The 18,803-nt window shown below is 42.6% G+C and overlaps 1 protein-coding gene across 1 annotated transcript in view; it reads right to left on the bottom strand.

Moving 5' to 3' along the window:
- TMTC1 (transmembrane O-mannosyltransferase targeting cadherins 1) overlaps positions 1–18,803 on the bottom strand; it is a 146,807-nt gene that overhangs the window by 10,510 nt on the left and 117,494 nt on the right. Inside the window, exons 12-13 of the mRNA XM_032191571.1 lie at positions 12,871–13,014; positions 5,107–5,215 (exon numbers count right to left, since the gene is read on the bottom strand). Coding sequence (XP_032047462.1) covers positions 5,107–5,215; positions 12,871–13,014 — 253 coding nt within the window. The remainder of the gene's footprint in view (positions 1–5,106; positions 5,216–12,870; positions 13,015–18,803) is intronic.

Genomic DNA, 18,803 nt, shown 5'->3' with positions numbered 1-18,803 from the left:
TGTTGGTTCTGCTAAGAATCTGTCATTTGGGAGCTGATATATTTTAATTTATTTGTTTAATGAGCATCTCGCTGGCTAACTTGCCCCCTCAGGAGCTCCGCTCTCCGTTCCCTGAGCAGCATGGAAAACACAAAGAATGAAAGCTTGGTGTGCGTGACAGCTGAGGGATGAGGAGCTTGCACAGGGCAATGAGGGAAACAGGAGGAGGACTGAGGGTGATGAAAGAGTGGGGAAAACCTGACAGTTTCAGATGAAAAACAGGTGTTGTCAATGTGTGAGATGTAGCTCACTGGGACTGATAGGACATGCCACTGCTCTGATTCTTAGATGCACCGAGCCCTTATGTTTTGCATAGATTTCAGTGAGGTTTGTAGGTGCTGCACAAAAAAAAAAATGCAGATTTTTTCTTTGGGAACGTCCTGCCTATGGAAGTGTCCCACTGGCTGTGATCTGTCTAGCCTAAGCTATGGGCAGACAGGTCCTGAAACAAAAATAATGTGTATTGTTTGGATCAAGTAGCCACTGAATAAGGTTTCCATTTCCCTCCAGCCAGACGGTACATGCCAGCTGCCCATGTGCTCACTAGCATCAGTTACTGAGATTTTCCTCCCCCCTAAACTCAGATCTTTGCTGTTGGGGTGTACAGGTGGAAGGAAGGTTGTTCACAATGGAAAGCAGCATAGTACACGGGGGGTGTCAGTTAAGCTTCCAGAGGCAAAGGCGGTTTTTTTTTTCAGTTCTTCCCCTTGTGTGGAGCAGAGCAGCCCTATGGTAACAAACCCCACAGCCTCCTCCCAGAGCTCCCAGGCCAGATCAGCCATTTGGGTGCCTGCTGAGGAAAGCCTGGCACCACCGAGGCAGAACTCACCATGCTCAAGAGCTGAATCCATGTTGAAATAAGGGGAGGGTCCATTCACTCCCTGCCCCACCAACACTCCCTGTGACCGGCTCTGCCTGGCCACAAGAAGCTGCCAAGGACAGCATGTCCTCAGCTGCACGATCACATCTGGCTATCAAGGCAGGCCCTGAGAAAACACTTTTTGGGGGGAGCCTGGGCCACGTCTTTGCGCGAAACAGAGCTGGTTCTGCTCTTCAGCCCAGCTGTGAACTCTCCTTTCCTCCTGTCATGCAAATCCCAGCGCGTGCTGGGCTTTCTCTGGATTTAAAGCGTGTACCTGACAGCAGCATGTGGTCTGTAGTTGTTTAGAAGCATGGGCTCCTTTCTCACCTCCTCTATCAGAACTGGAAAGCTGGAATTAATAGCTCTGGAAGACTATGGTTGATGAAAGCAAACGGTTTGTCATGGTTAAGTGCTTTCACATTTACATGAGAAAGGTCAGCCAGCAGAAGAGATAGGGTGTGATAAAACACAGAAACACATTTTTTAGAAGTGATTAAGTTTGGACATTTTGGATATATTTATGTGAATTTGACATCATCATCCTGCAGGGTCAGGAAAAGTGGAGCAATTGTCAGAATTGACTAAAATGAAGAGCAACCTCTTAAGAAAGTACGTGCATCAGACATTAACAAGTATATTTGCAATAACTTCTCTATTGATTTCTTTTCCACTCATTTTATTTTTCAGCAGAGGAACACGGCTTTGTATGCATACATGTCAGTTGTCTTCATTTTGTTTAGCAATCACAAACCCGATCTTTAAGCAAGAAAGGGCTAGGTTCAACTGGATCAGGAGCAGTGTCCCATGTCAGAATATTCCCACTCACTGATACCAGCACTTTCAGCATTTTTGTCACGGTTGCATTGCACACGTGTTCGTAAAACACCTTTTTGGCATCTAACACCCTGACCCTGCATGTCTCGGGCTCAGTGCAAAGTCTGGGATGACTCCTCCAACAAAGTGCTTGCATTAAGTGCAGTCAGAAATTGAGCAGGGTGGGCCCGTCTTCTGCTGCCAGAGCTTTCTCCCTAGCAGCCTCTCTTCTTAGGAGAAATGCTGTAAGTTCATCAAGGCTTTATTCTCATTAACACTTAATAACGCTGCTTCCAGACCTTCATGAAACATTCATCAAGCTCACAGAATTCAGAAGACTGGCTTAAAAAATGTATGAGATTTTTATGATATTAAGAAAATTATGCATGTGAGGATCTCTCAGTTAAACTCCAGGGTTTTTAAGTCTGTTTTTTTTCTTTTTTTTTCATGGCTCGGATTTTCAGTCTGGGTATGCCTGAGCAGGCTCGCTGCTGTAGCTAAGTGGGTTAAAAAGTTTCTTTTTCTCAGTGATATTCTTACCAAACAAAAAGAAAAAAAAATGAAAAAAAAAAAGAAAGAAAAGGAGAAAAATAAAAAAATGAAAAAAGAAAAAAAAGAAAAAAAAATGAATCCAGAAACTAGGGCCTGAAAAAAGCCACCAGGTAGCATGAGACAAGTGATAAAGCTGCAAGAGCTAGGAAGGTGCTGCTGCAGTGCCTCAGAGTAAACCCAGGGGAACCGCAGTTACAACAAGGGGCACAGCACTGGCAATCAAAAACATGAAACATTTGATTTCTCATGTTAGCGCCACTGAAACAATCATGGAAAACAACAATACCAATACTGAGCTACGCTATCAAGCAGACAGCAATACCATGGGAAAGCATTTACAAAAGCCATAAAGAAGCCAAACTTTTATACACCGTGGAAGTATTTTCTTTTTTTCAGATGGGACTCTGACTTTAGAATCGTCTCACAAGGAGATAAAAGGGCAATCACACCGAGTAGCACCCTAATCCCCTGGTGCACGAGAGTTACCTCTTACAGTGTGCTTTATAGCTACGGCCAGAAGGGCACCATGAGCTCTATTTTAGACTCATAAGCCCATAAAGTTACTTGGGATCATATTGTGCAGGACTGACCAAGGCAATCCTGATGCCCCATCCCTGGAGGTGTTCAAGGCCAGGCTGGATGGGGCTTTGGGCAACCTGGGCTGGTGGGAGGTGTCCCTGCCCATGGCAGGGGGCTCGGACTGGATGGTCCACGCAGCCCGCTGTGGTAACTTCTTGCATATTGCCCGGCATCACAGATACCCAAACAGTTGTAAGATGAACTCTGAACCACAATCAGAAGGAAAAACAGGTCTATAACTTTTACCCTACTTGGAAACTACTGCTTGGACAAACAGGAAAACCCCAAACTGAAAAACAGAATCCCGTTTCTCCCTTCTGGCACATCTATCATCCTCTGAGCTCGAGATGCCAAGAATTTCTGCCTGTACCCCTCCAGAAAGCACACAGCATTAGGGTGGAATTCTGCAGCCCGCAGCCTCAGGCAGCAGCATTTGTAGGACGCCTACCGAGGTCACAAGGATGGGTGTGTGAGGAGGAGGTGCACAATCAGGTAGGCATCTGCTGTGGCTGAACATGAGAAGGTGTTAAAAGCCTGCAGGAAATGGTTATTTTCTGAGGAAACTGTACAAACTATCTTTTCTTCCCTACCACTTACTCAAGTCACAGGAGGATGAACGATCTGTACATAAAAGCAGATGAATTATTGCTGGACTTACTAATGGCATTGGCTTTGGGCAGAAGGCCTTGAGACTCTATAGTGGTTTTATTGCTCTATTGATCTTACAACTGATGGTTCTAAATAATAATTTCAATTAATATTAAAACCAGGTGTTACTGCAGACAACTAATTTCTTATAACTGCAGATGACTCTTCATTGATGGGCTTACTCAAAATACAGTTTCCATTCAACAAAGTTCTTCTCTCAATTCATATACTATATTTCTAGGTCCCTGCAGCCGATATTGGTAATATTTAAACGTATAAAAGTCATTTAAAGGGGAAAATAAATGTCACATCTTTCAGTAACCCATATATACCACGGGTGAATTTTGCAGTGTCTACATCATTGAAGAAGCCTAAACCAGAACAAGACCTTTGCTTATAGTTTTTCTGAAATATATCTACTTGCAGAGACAAGATTTAATTAACCAGACTAGTGGAAAATAGTGAAAGACGATATTCCACTGCTATGTCTGTATTTGCATTTTGGCAGGCTTTTATTTAAGAAAGTTTTAGCACCCGATGCTATGGAACAGTTAAGATCTGAAATTCTGGGGACAGAAAAAAACAGTTTTCAAAAGCTTAGTAGAAGCTTGCTGGGGTCGTGCAGGGGACCTCATCATGCACCCATATAGGGTCAGAATGGGGCCAGTGGTTGTGGCTGCAGTCCACAGGAACAGTGCCTGAAGCACAGCATCCCTCGTCTCTGGCATGCTTGGAGAAAAGCAGGGCATGGTGGTCTTGACGTGGCCACTCACGCTTCATGTCTTCTCCTGAACTCAAGAATTTTGTGCCTCAATTTCCCTTTTCTTCTGCGGAGACACTATTTCACCTCACAGGGACCTTCTAGAAATAAATTACCTCACTGCAGTGAGTGGCAAGCGCCCCAAGTAATGAGCATGTTAAAAAAAAGCCCAAGAGGAAATGAGTAATCCCACCTCCAGAGCACATTCTGGGCCCAGTGCAGTAAATAAGGCTTGGGGGCACATATCCAACAATGAGGTTAAATAAAATATCCAACAGCTGCTCATTAAGAGCAACACAAAGCAAGGGAGCCTCTCCACCCACAGTACATGATCATCTACCGTGGTGATTAGGGGCTTTATCCTGATGGATACATGCACGGGGCAGAATTCAGAGGCAGAAATTCAAAGTAGAAACCTTGTTTCTGCCATTTTCTAGCTTTGGGGGGCTTTCTTATAAATCTCAAAGTTATCTATGTAGGTTTGTGTGTCTGGGGGGGAAGTACTCACCTATTCTGCTGTCACAGCATTCAAGGGGCAATGGATAAAGACTTTGATATAGATGTGGGGAGCTCCAGAATGGATATGTACTCAACTTTAACAGTGAAGTAACTCAGAGCCACACCACACAGGTGTAATGACTCACTGAGAATGAGTTGCCTCCTTCCTATACTGAACAAGTCATCTCTAAAGCAGCCCAGCACAACTCTCCAGATAACCACAGACAGGGCTGTGCACTTCACTGCCATGTGTGTGAGGTGTGAGCAATTCCAAGGCTGTGAAGGAGGCATTGCAATTACAACATCAGTGTATCACCCTGCAGGAGAAACAAGAGCCTTGAATGGTACCCATTACCTGTTCAGCCAACAGCGAGGCCAGGCTTGAGTAAGCATCTGCGAATTCTGGGCCGTATTTGATGGAGTCCTTCAGTAACATTACAGCCTCCTCCTTCTTCCCTTGGGACCTGCAAACAGGAGAGGAAGGGGAAAAAGAAATTAAAGTTCTTTAGCAGCATGTTTAGGTCACACACTAATCAGGTACTTTAAAGAGATGTAAAAAACTCTATCTTGTTCTTTTCAACTAAACTAAATAATTCACTCGTGCCTCCTCTCCCCAGTGCATGTACTCAGCATCTCTCCAGTGCGCGTACTCAGATCCATACTGAACCTCTCTGCCTCTCCCTGTGAAAGGGGGTCAGCATTCTGATCACCGAGTACATGCTAAATTTTGCTTGCTTGCTCTTTCCCCATAGAGGATGTTGATGGCTCTGGTGCACAGGGTCACTGCACTGATTACCTGTTTTTTTATTTGAATGGCAGGCGTGCAAAGGACTTGCACAGGCACTGCCTCTCTCCAGCTCTGGTGCTCACAAGCAGAGCACGCTGTTTTAAACTAATCTGGACTCTTTGTCCCATTCCTGCTGTAAAAACACCTCTCCCTTCCCAAAGGAGGAGAGACTGAAATTGGCTACATCTGTAAGGAACCAGGGAGAAGCAAGCGGGTCACTCACTGGGGAAAGAAGACACACAAGTGTTGAAGTCACGTCGGTAGAAATGAAGGAACTCATCCTACCTCACGCCAGGGCGAGAAATGTGCTCACCAGGGCAACTCATTTCTTTGCATATTCTGAGACTTTTTGCTCTTCGCATCACGATTTCATTATGCTCCTCTCAGGAGCTGGGAGCAGATAGGTTTTAATGAACGTGCTGTTTGGTCTGCTGTTCTGATGAGTGCTCACACTGAGCATTACGCAATGAACCCAGCAAAGACAAAACACCCCCAAAATACTGAATTCCTCAATCGTACACGCTGAAGAGCAAAACATATTTTGCTCTATCAGGCAATCAGCGCGGGCCACAAGCTCTGTCTGTTAAGTGATAACTGTTAGATTTTGTAAACTTTTCCAGTCCTACTGCAAATCTACTCTCAGTATTTCTCTTCATTGAAAATAAATCAATAAATCAAGTTGAGAGATGGCTAGGCTAATGAGATAGACTTTTTTCCAGCATTGCTCTGCACTTACTGCCTTGGAAAAAGGAAAAGTTTTCCTGAACAAAATTCTGTGTTTATTTATTTGAGCTACAATTTCACCAGCATTGCTCTGTATTCCTTTCCTTGGAAAAATTAGAAGGTTTCCTGAGCAAACATCTAACGATGCTTAGTTGGACTGGAACAACATTTTCTTTGTGCTGGGTGTACAACGAGTATGAATAGCGGGGCTTACAAAAAGAAACAAAGGGCTGTGGAACACAGAAAGTATGTGAACACCTTGCTGCTTTGGCCTTAGATTTCATCTGAGTGACAGGGTCAAGTAACCAGATCTTGTTTATAAGGTGCAAATTTCAGCTGATAATATATGTGGCTTTGCAGATTTTTTCCCTTTCTAGTTATATAACTCAAAGAATATTTTGCCTGTCCATTACGCTAAGTAAAAACAGTTGTGCTAGTCTTTTTCTTCTTCCAGTGGTGCTCCATATAAATTACACGAATGAAGCAAAAACAAATAAAGAACCACTTTTCCCCTACACTAATTAATGACTAGCTGGCTTGTCAATTTATAAAACTTTTGGATTCCTTGGCTGGAGTTTCATGACACATTTTTATAAATCAAAAACAGATGACTGCTTTATAAAGGTATTGATGTTGGGCAAAAAAACGTAGGAAATGCCAGCTACAGAAATAAAAGGATTAAGTGATCCGCTCAGCAGTAGTAAAAGTTCCCATTAACCACAAACATGCGCTAGGAACACGGGGCAGTCCTCTTAATTGCTTTTTTTTTTTTCTTTTTTTTTTCTGAATGGCCTTTTTTTCGTTTGATCCAAGAACAATGTTTGTCTCCTGAAAGTGGGGGTAGAGAGAGAAAGATTATGGCATCTTTTTATGTGACAGACTGAATTATATTATAAAAAGCAGATCCAATGGTTTCTCAGAGGGCTCAGTCCTGCAAGACACTGACTGCTCTGGCCAAGCACTTAAACACGTACTTAACTTTTATGTATGCAAGTTGAAAATTAATTACTGGCTGAAGTGCTTTTCTGGACCAAGGCCAACATATTCAGCACTTTGCAGGATCGAGGCCGTAGCTGATATAAATCTCATGCAATTTGGGAGAACACCGAGAGTTGGGAGAGCAGTCTGATACACTAATTTACCACAAACCGGGGATCTGCAGCAGGAAAAACTAGGTAATATATACCTTCAACATGACAGAGAGAGGAACAAATTCAACTGACACAAGGAGTCTATGATCACTTAATCCAATTTTTCCCCAAATTACCTTGCCTTACAATGCACTCTTCTGATTCCCTCTTCCACTCAAGCCTCCAGCCTGCCCTCCACAATCAGCATGGTTGAGCCAAATGCTTTCCACCTGGAGCATCCCTTGCATATTTCTGCAAGTGTCCTGCAGTTTGAGAAGCATCAGCCTAAACTATCCTAAACTATCCTGCAGAAGCCTGCTCATCCACAGGACTGTGAGTGGGCTATTGACACTGGAGCAAATTTCATTCACAAGAGAAGCAGTAACCCAGGAATTACTGCTCTAGAGGACTTTTTCATTTTCAAGATTTGTTTTGTAATGCAAAGTTAGTTTGACTGCATTAGAGTCAGAAACACAGAACTCAGTAAGGGCTCCACAACTGTTCTGAACAACTTGTCTTGGTTTTACACGATAATCCATGGGGAGCTTGCAGCGTGTAACCAACTGAATGAAAGGAAATCTCTAAGCACATTCCACTCCCTGGGTTTAAACAAATTCAGACAATATAGATGCTCTCCTTTGTTTTTTATCTGTACTATGTGGATGACACCGAAGTCACCCCAGCAATGCACTATAAGGTAAGGTTGCTTTTCAGATGGGAAGGTTTGACAGGAAGATCATGAAGTTCGGCGAAAACAAATTCATGTCCTGCACCCAGAGTGGGATAACCCCATGGATCAGCACAGGCTGGGGGACAACGGGCTGGACAGCAGCTCTGAGGAAAAGGCCCTGGGGGTCCTGATAGACAACACATTGAGCACAGTGTAGAAGGCCAACAGCATCCTGAGTCACTGGGTCCAGGGCAGTGATCCTTCCCTTTTATACGAGATTTGTGAGACTACATCTGGAGCAATGTCCAGCGTTGGGATCCTCAGTGCAAGAAAGGCATGGACATACTGGACAAAGCCAACGGGGAGCTGCTAAGGAGGTCTGGGCACATGTTGCATGAGGAGGGGCTGAATGAGCCACAGTGTGCGGCCTAGAGAAGAGAAGGCTCGGGGTAACTTCACTGCTGCCTGAAACTACCTGGGGCCAGAGGATACAGAGAAACCAGAGTCAGACTCTTCTCATAGGTGCACAGCGACAGGATGAGAGACAATGGACACAAGCAGGAACGTGGAAACTCTGACTACATACAAGGAGAAATGTTTTTCACCGTGAGAGTGATAAAACATTGGAGCAGGACACCCAGAGAGATTGTGGCATCCCTGACCTTGGAGGTGTTCAAGATGCAGCTGGACACAGCCCTGAGCAAGGGGATTCAATTTGACCTGCTTTGAGCTGCGAGCTTGACTAAGTGATCTCCAGAGGTTCATTCCAACCTAAGCTACTCTTTGAATCTCTTGTAAACTTGACGCTGCCAGAGCTTTTTGATTCTGTTTGCTTATTTTTAAATGGGCTAGAATGTGCACGTGATGCTGATGTACAGCTTCAGCACTTCATACAACACCAAGCATTTTGACCCAGAGACAATCCAGAAAGCCAGACGCAGCTTCACTGAATGTTATTGCTCAGTCTGCAGCTTGGAATGGAAGGGAGGAATGTTTCACTTTCTGAAATATCTTAAATCTCAGTACACATAGTATCTATCTGATGTTTTCCAGTGTCTTCAGACAATTATATAAGTCCATTTTAGCACGTTATATATCCAAAAGCCTGTATGAGAGAGGGTAGACAATCCTTTCTCTGACTAGATGGGTTTGTAAAACTTGGACTAAATCAGGGCAACAAATGCACAGGACACCTTGGGTTACTCTACATTCTGAGAGAAGCAGTCCTTTGAATAAATTCAAGATCTCAGGGGACATTGTTTCTAGGCACTTCACTTTCTCCTTGAAAATGCAGCCATAACCCTCTCAAAACACGTAAGAGTTATGAGGCTTTTCTTCATAAGAAATGCTGCACTGAATATTAGAGCATAGAGAGAGAGAATACAGTAAAGAGTAAGCTCTCTCCCATTCTGCAAAAGAAACCTGAGATCCTAAATATTTACTTCAAATGTTCATAATATTTTATTTCTTGTCTCTTTACAGAATAGCCCAGGGGCTATAAATTTATGTGAGGTATTCTCAATGATACATATTTATCTCAGTTTTTCAAGCTGTAACTCAACAAAACTGAATCTATATAGAGGAGTTAAATATTTATATAACAGGAAATATCAAAACAAAATGAAAGAAAGAAGTATCAGGCTAGGCTGCTTGGGACCATGAAAGCAGAGAATGAGATTTCTAGGCAGGTCATCTTCTGGGGCTATTTTAACTAATAAATTCATCTGCACTGTTTAATTATCTCTGCCCAATATTTATAGTAGGCAAGAAAATGATGACATACAACTTTATTTTAGAATAAGTAAACAAAACCAGAGGCTTATTCAGACTTCATCCTGCAATGGTTCCTGAGAACATTCATCTTCTGGCACATAGCTGTCTTCATCATGTGCAAACAGAAAATGGAATCTCTCTTTTTCATCTAGGGGATCCACAGAAAAAAAACAACACATAATAACAACCCAAAATTTCCACTCTGTTGTCCAAAACAATTTTCTAGTCAAGCTTAAATCACAACATGTTTGAATAGCCAGCTTATAGCCAGGGAGTAATGAGCAGCAGATACCCACATGAGAACAGCAATCCCATCCTTCCAAAACCCCAGAGTTCCCCTTTCAGCACTCCAGAGGTAAAATCTAGTATCTGCAATTGGATTTCAACACTACGAGCAGGGGTGGGTGTACAGAACTTGGCAGAATCTGAGACAAAATTCTGTGCCAGGCCATTTTGTTCTGTGTCCCAGTACAAGTAATGCTGTTACTGGACATGCCTTGGGTGCTGCAGATGCGGCTCTTCCTGATCTGTATACTCTCGAAGCCTCTGTAAAGAGGACAGAATATCCTTTCATCTCTTGACCTTTTATCCTTTCTCTGCCCTAAGCTTAAAAATCAAAACACCCTTCATAATGTCTCATAGCACAGCCGGAAATTAGTATCTGCCTGCAATATTCTGCAGATTTTCATTCATTACCTAGATTATACTAGCATTTAGCATCTGCAGAATACTGCCTGCCCTATATACACAGCACAGAACTGGTCTCTCTTTCCAATAAATCACAGTCTCCTATATGGCTGAATAAAAGGATAATTTGGTAAAAAATGCACACAAAATCAAAATTATAGGAATGGGGACCTTGAAATGTCTGCCTCTTTCTCATGTGGTCATCTTACATGTCACCTCATGTTCTCTGCAAATTTGATGCATGATCCAGGAAGGTGCTAGCAAGGGGGTTTGAGCTACCGCTTTAGGGGAGACATTTATGCAAGATCTGCTCACACAGCATCTGCTTTACACACGTGCTATTCCCTCTACCACGAACTCTACCTGGTTTTGAGCAGCTTTTTTTAAAGCTGAACAGGGAGATAAGAATACCATTTCTATTATAATTAATACTCTGTGTGTGCCCAGGTGCAATAGATTGCTTAGGAAACCTAAAATAAGTTCACAAAATAGGAGTAAATGGGTGTGGGGAAAGGGGAGAATGGAACCTGAGCACTTTTCTTTTAAAGAGTTTAGCAGAAGTATCATACACCTTTAACTTATCACAATATGTGGCATCACAGGAGGATGAAGAACACATGGAATTTGATGGGACACACAATAACTTAAATATCACTTTAGGAAAAGCATGACATATTGCACACAAAACAAAACAAACAGCAGTTCTAATAGAATTTCCCACATGCCTCCTTCGTGCTTTGCCAATGCAACAAGTCCAGTTTCTACCCATATGCTGGGTCATACGAGCCCATCAACTTACCAGATTAAAGCATTATTGACACAGAATGTCCTGATGCTGTTTCAGGCTTATGTCCTTTTGTATTAACATTTCATATTTAAAAAAAATATCAAAGAATAGTAATTAAGACAAACGTGATGGATTAAAAGGACTATATATATATATATATATTTAAACAGCATTGCCACCTAAGATTAATTTCAATCAACCAAATCTCATGAATAATACAAAGACTTTCGATTTTTTTTTGTAATAAGGCTGTCTTTACCTTTCTTGTATTTCCAGTAAAGCACTAACTTACCTTTCTACACATCTGCCATATTCTAACCCCAAACCATCAGGTTTACTTGTAATATTACTCTGGCAACTTCTCTGTTACTGAACAGACCAGGCAGAACTTCAGCAACCCACTTAATTTCCTTCACATAAACTCACACTTGAAGTGACATTTCAGAACCAGACAGATCAAGTGTGTTTTGATGAGACAGTGCCACTTTATAACCAGCCCAACACTAAAGCCCAATCTGCTCTGAAGGATTTACCAGAGACCTGTTACCAGCAATATCCCCTTACAAAACAGGTGCAGTTTATATCAGCAAAAGTGGCTTTTTACTGCTGTTGTTTACTCAGTTCTGCTAGAAAAAAAAAAAAAAGAAAAAAAAAGAGGGAAAGGGAAAGAAAAAGAAGAGAGGAAAGAGAGAAAAAAGGAAAGAGAGGAAGGGAAGAAAGGAACCCAACTAATATTATTTTGACAAAAACATGGGTATTTTTTGCTGGTGCAAAAAAGCAAGGGTAGGAATAGAGATTTTTGTTTGTTTGCTTTAATTGTACCTCTGACAGATCTTAACATAGCAGCAAAGCTTCTCTTGTAGATCGAAGTTCAGCCTTTAGATATGGTTAGTCAAATTAATTTGCATGATTATGATTGCTATTCTCCTTGCTAAAAGCTAATGCTCTACATAACAATGAGTCAGATTAGGAACTGATCAACTTGTCTTCTAGCTCAGTAAAGTAACCACATAGGGATGTAAACCTGCTTTCCCCTCAAATCCAAACCTACCCCACCCCCTGAAATGGGATGAACCTTCTGCCCTTTTGAGCATCTCGAGAGTTATGTATTTATGCCTAAACTACACATCTGACCTTCCAGTTACAGCTAATGAGGAGAAGTGGGAACTTGCAGGGAGGGATTTGCTGGATATGTGTTATTCATTAGATCTGTATCAAATGCCTGTCTTTGAGCAACATGGCTTGCTCCACTGGAAAGGTTCACATCTCTCCATTGAGATGGAAATCCCAGGTGACTAGTTTGGATTTAGACACCTCATTTTTTGATGCCTAATTTGGAACAAGTGAATGCCCTCCAGCTGAAGCATCGTTGTAAACAGCACCTGAACTGACCTGGCAGACAGCATAAGGATATCCAGACTAAGCTTTGTCTCTGTGCCAGCAGCCTTGGCTGCCGGTAAGAAATAGCACCATTCCTTCACCAGTTGGCAGAAAACCTACTTTGGTGACGTGCGTATGGAGATACCTGGATTTCCTTGGCCCCAGTTCTGCATTCAACTTACTTGAGCAGGTTGCCGAGATTGAAGAGAGCTCGATTGTGCTGAGGGTTTAACTGAAGGGCCCGTCTGTAGTAGTCCTTTGCCTCCAAAACGTCTTTGGTCAACGTCCCCAAGTTGTTGAGAGCACTTGCATGACGAGGGTACAGTCTGGGAAAAAGGAAATAATGAATTATGCACACTCATTAACTGACACACATAAAGCTCAGGTCACTAGCTCCACCATCACTGCTCTGTGGCACTCCGTACTGGGAAGGATGTCAGCTGGAAAAAGCCATCTTCCCTTAATTTGCTGCAGGTCCTGATGGGATCGTGAGGAACCTTCTCAACTCCCAAAGAGACTGTAAATCAGATCTTCTCCTACAGTTTCTTTATGCTTCCAGGGCAGAAGAGAACACTCAACAGCTTTGAAAACTTATTTTACCCTCCAATTAAGAGGCAGAATGAGTAGAGCAGCCTGAACATTTTTATTCAAAATGCTTATTGAATAAGTAGGAACTACCTAGTCAAAAATATGTTTCCAATATAAATTTGTTTTGACATATACAGAAACCAACACCGCACTGCTTAATTGTGTGTTTTTAATCTGTTTCCCACAACAAAAGTGATAATAAAAAAAGGGCAAAGTGAAACTTGTATTCAGCTGTTGAATAATGTTTTCAGAACCAAGCAAAATGATCAAAAAATCTGGAAACAGACTGCTCAACAATATGAATTTCCTGAGTTTCTGTATTTTTTTAACACCCAGTTCTCCTTTCAACTCATCAAAACAGAAATTTAAATCTACCCATTTCAGTTTAACATTACACATTGGGCCCAGTGTATCTCTGCTAAAATCCTCCATGAATTAAGACGTACTTTATGGTCCACTCAGCTGCTTCTATGCTCAGGCAAAGTCGCGCTCCTGCATTAATGGTTTGGTTTGTAGGTTTTTCACCAGAAAACTCCAGTGGTGAAAACGATCCAGGGAGAGATTTAGCACCCGGGACCCTCTGCATAACAGATGGGTGAAAATTGAGGTTCATTCTGATAATGAAACAAATACAAAAAGGTAGCCCACAGAGGGGGGGAGACCAGCTGTGTGAGAAGTGTCCAGAGTCCCCTCCGATGCTCTGGTATGAAATGCTGTACAGGTGCCTGCCCACTCAACTCCTCCAATGGACATTTTATTCATGACAGGGAAGAAGTGAGTTAAGAGGGTCAAGGCTTCTGCTTGAGAAGACCCGGTCCCAAATCCTTCTGCCACTGCATGTTTTCTATTTCAGACCAGGGCAAGTCATTTGGCAATTCTTTGTCTTGGGTCCCTGTTTGTAAAGTGTGGATAATAGCTTTGTAATTCATGGGAGAGAGATGTGGATAATGACATTAAAAGTGGTTGGCTATGATAGCCCAGGGTATGGCATGAGGAGGGGCATTTAAAGGAAGAAGAGACTAAGACTATAATGCAGTCTAACTCTAAACTTCGAGGCTGTTTCTAATCTAAGAATTTCCATGTTTTTTGTTTTTTGTGTGTGTGTTGTTTTTTTTTTTTTTTCCTGGAGTTTTTCATTATGTCAGTTCAGCCATGGGATTTTCTGTACTTAAGTACCGTGAATAATTTAGCATTTTATACACTGCTGCAACACTTGTATCAGTCACATTTTCATTCCACGGCACATAAATGATCCTGGCAGGGTCTTATTTGGGGGCGCAGCCAGGAACACACGAGGGAACTCCAGGAGAAGAGGATGTGAGCCAGTAACAAATGCGGGATATTTCCTACAACTAAGCAAGAAGAAAGTTTTCCACCCAACACTAAATCTAGCAGGCAAAGATTGCAAAACCACATACCGGAGGAGAGAAAGCATTGAAAGATGCCATCATATATATATATTTTTAGAACGTAGCCTATTACACTGACGGCAGATAAATGTAATGAGCACCACTCACCATACCTAACTTCTACAGGCTCTGCCAACATCCCTCACGTCCAGATAAGCACCCTGTCTCTCAGAGGTGACCACTTCTGCTGCTGCTAACCCCTAGATGCATCTTACACATACTAGCCACTGCCTTGAGTGTCTGCATTGTCCAGCGACACAACCATTCACTACACTACCTGCATTCACTGCTCAAGTGATTTCTGAAAAGATCCTTCATTGATCTTGTTACAGAGGAGTAAGAAATCCAAGGCTAGACTGCAGTTGCCACAGAAATAGCATCGCTTTCTACCAGTGAAGCTACACAGAGCGTCTGAAGCACTTCTGGATGTGAAAACCTTCCTGTACTTGGAGAAGGGTCAGTGAAAGACAAGGCGATGAGGGTAGGGTTTGAGTCTTACCCTGGCCCTAAAATCCACTGGCCAGCTAGGCTAAGCCTCCCCAGCTGAAGCAGGATGGGGAAACTTTCTTCAGGAACAGCAGGGAAGCAATGGAAAGGCCCGGGCTTTCTTGCTCTTCGCTATGTACGACACAGCTCTGTGTGATACCTCGACCAGGATCTTAAGTGAAGTATGTCCTATCTACCTTCAGGCAAGTAACCAAGGGCTCAGACTTGTTTCCCATTTCTTCCACAGACTTTTGACATTATTTTCAAATAGAAAGATTTGGGAGTCATAATTTTTGAGCCTTTTTCTCCATTTGGCTATGATAAAAGCTGAGCATCACTTCTGTCAGTCCTCGTGTATAAAAAAAGCTCTAATATCTGACATGAAGTCGCTTGATGTATGAGTGGGCAGAAGTATTTCAGACAATTCTTGGGAAAGTCAGAAACAGATTAATATTTTACAGCCCTAAACCTGATGCGTTTGCTCGCAAACTTTCAGAAATTTATTCTGCTCTTGGCCTCTAGTGCTCCCATGACATTTTCGGCCCAGGAGATTTGCTTGCACCGATTTGGAGAGGAATGAAAATTCAAAATTAAAAAAAAAAAAAAAGCACTGATTTCACCTTTAAACTGCACAGTTCTGACCAGCAGCTCCATAAATACACTTCTGAGCTCAGCGCTAAAACCTCTCGACAGCACATCACAGCATGCAAACCCATCTCCCCTGGATCCTGGGCTCTATTTCTTGTGTTTTACATTTATTCCTTACATCTCATTGCCCTTTCCAAGGAATATAAGTGAAAAAAAAACAGAACCTCAACTGGCATAAATTGTCAGCTTAAACCAGCTTAGCATCTGGCCTGCAGAAGTTACAACATTGACAATTTTACATATCCGAACAAATGTGAAGAGAAAAATCTGAGCGCAGCGAGATAAGGCAGTGGTGCTGGGCTTTTCCACTGAGGTTCAGTTTTTAAAGTTTTTATTGGAAAATTACTTCATTATGGCAGTAGAGCAAGATGCCACTCAAGTGAGCTCAGCAGAGAGCGTAACCATGCCCTAGGACAGCATCACCCCCAGTAAATTAAGCAGAGCCAGCGCCTGGGCCCATCACCATGCACGCTGTTTATTGCTGCCACGATCCCTACCAGGTTTACACCACCCTCAAACTGTTCCCAGGAGTGGCCAGGGCTGAGCCCAGGCCAGGGTCTGGTCCCAAAAGCCAGCGTGGCCTCAGCCCCTGTCTCTCAGATGCTTGCAGGCCGATTTATGCCAGTTGGCCCCAAGGCTGGAGACTGGGGCCCAGACCCTTTTTATTTATTAATATGGACATTGACTACAGGACTAATGGCCTTACTCAGGCTGCCCTCCGTTCATGCACACCCACCGCTGCTATCAGTAGCTTCCTGGGGATAAAAAATGAGTAGAACAAAGTCTTGTGGCTGGATTTATAGAACATCATAAAACTTGACCACAGGTGACTAATTAAAGCAACGTGTACTAAAGAAAATGTTTCTGCAGAATTTGCAGATATACCATTTGCAAAGTGTTTTGCTTTTTGCTCTATCTGAGCTACTTTTTTTATGAATGGAAGCACGTGTACTTTTTTGTTGTTGTTCACTTTTACGCTCTTGGGAGGGTTGTGCTGTTTTCTGAGACTTCCAAAATTGGCCCCAGTTCTTCCTGATGTCTACCTCGACTGCAGGTTCTCTGATGCACAGACTGCCTGTTCTCCATGCATATTTATTTCTCGGAAGACTCAGAAACACCTTACCATGACAAGGAGGTCTCAGGTTAACCTGGAGTCTCTTTCATGCCACAACGACAACAATACGCAGAGCCCAGACTTTGTTTTATAAATAGCTGGGACACTCGGAGTTGCAAAGAATCAGTTATTATAATGTATATGTTGTTTTATGACTTCTCTTAAGAAACAAAGCTTTTTGTCTGGACACACACAGAGCTGTGTTTTCCTTGCCACCACCATTGATAATGGTAACAGTCTGCAGGCAATATCCTTCTTGCTATGCATCTGATTAAGAAGAAATTCCTTTAGGCTTCACCTAATCAAATGCAAGTGCTGCATTATTTATGAAAGAAAGCTGAATTTCATTAAACTTATTCCACAAGAAGCAGTTCATGTAAAAAAATCAATTTCTCATTTCTTTCAGAAATCAGAATAATTTTCTTCCAAAACCTACATTCACAGGTAATTATTATAGAAGTCTCGAAACAGTAGAATTACATAAAAATGAAAAAAAAAATAAATAAATAAACCAAGCCTATATATTTTAACGTGTATTTTAAATCAGACTGGGATTTCATTTCTAAAGAGAAGACAAGTGGGATGTTTCCTTGTTGCAGAATGAATAATTCAAATGATTCCTCCAGTGCTGTATCTGCAATTGTCAGAATAAATTTAAACAGCTTTCCCTTTAACTATTACAGGTATACACTGCACAAGAACTCCTGTTAATAATTATCCCCACTTCTTTCAGGCTAGTAAATTTCCCTCTAATACCATTGAACAAAAGCCTTATTGACTTGCACAGTCAAGAGATTTTTAGTTTTATAAGACGATACCAGGCATAAAACATCTACAGTCATCATAATGCCGAAGACCACTTATTTTGCTGTTTAATTTAACGCTGTTATTACCTGAAACATTAGTTTATAAAAAAACAAATGCATGGTTTTGTTTGGCAACATATTTATACTACAAGCTGATTCCAGAAAAAAAAAAAAAAGAGAAAGGGAGGGAATTTGTTGTCATGGATACAACCTATAATCCGCCAAGAATTTTAATTCTTTTAATTCAGATGTAGAGAGACCACTTAAACACTTGGCAAGCTCTGCTCTCAGTCCTGCCTTTAAACAGCCCTTGGTTTGGTGCCAGAGGTATTAAGGGGGCAAAAGGCATCAGAATGACAACTCCCCGCTTGCTCTTTGAGTGTTACATGGGTTTTGCACAACCATCGCTGTGCAGGGGCAGAAAGCAAAAGGGATGTGGCCAGGCTAGAGCACAGTTATCCATGGAAATGCCCCCAAACAGCACAGAAAGGGCTGCACCAACAGCTTTTGGGATCCGTGCAGCTCTGCCCAACCTCGTGCTACCCTCCGAGCACCTGTGACAAGCCTGTCCAAAGCGTGCTCCCTCCCAGTGACTTGAAACACAAGTCCTTAAGGACATCAGAAAAGCCACAAACAGCACGGGACATAATTAACCTAACGGCCATGCCACGGCAGCAGAGGGAAGGAAAAACCTGCCTGCATCACCTTGCAAAACATTCGAAGAGCCTCCAAGCATGTTCTTGTCTGCCCAAGAGAAAAATCAGCAAGTGGGAAGACGCAGCAGCGTGCCTGGCTTTTGTTACAGCACCTTTGGATGAAAGCATGCCTCCATCCAAACCTGGCGTTCACGGCGAGTGCTCCACCTCTGCAGCAGCTGCGAGTCATTACCTCTGCTGTGAGCGACCCGCTGGAGTTACCTCTGCCTTGGCCAAAGGAGAAGAGGGGCTGAGGGCCCTGTGACAGACCTTGTTTTCTCACCAGTCCTTCATGCTGCTGGACACCTTCCAGCTGCTGCTCTCCATCCGTCCAGTGCCGGTGCGACCCTACCGCAGCGCTCAGCAGCC

The sequence above is a fragment of the Aythya fuligula genome, chromosome 1, assembly GCF_009819795.1.
Source record: "Aythya fuligula isolate bAytFul2 chromosome 1, bAytFul2.pri, whole genome shotgun sequence".
In the NCBI taxonomy this organism is placed as follows: Eukaryota; Metazoa; Chordata; class Aves; order Anseriformes; family Anatidae; genus Aythya; species Aythya fuligula.
Note: the sequence above shows the minus strand (reverse complement) of the source record. Positions and strands in the feature narration are given on the sequence as shown.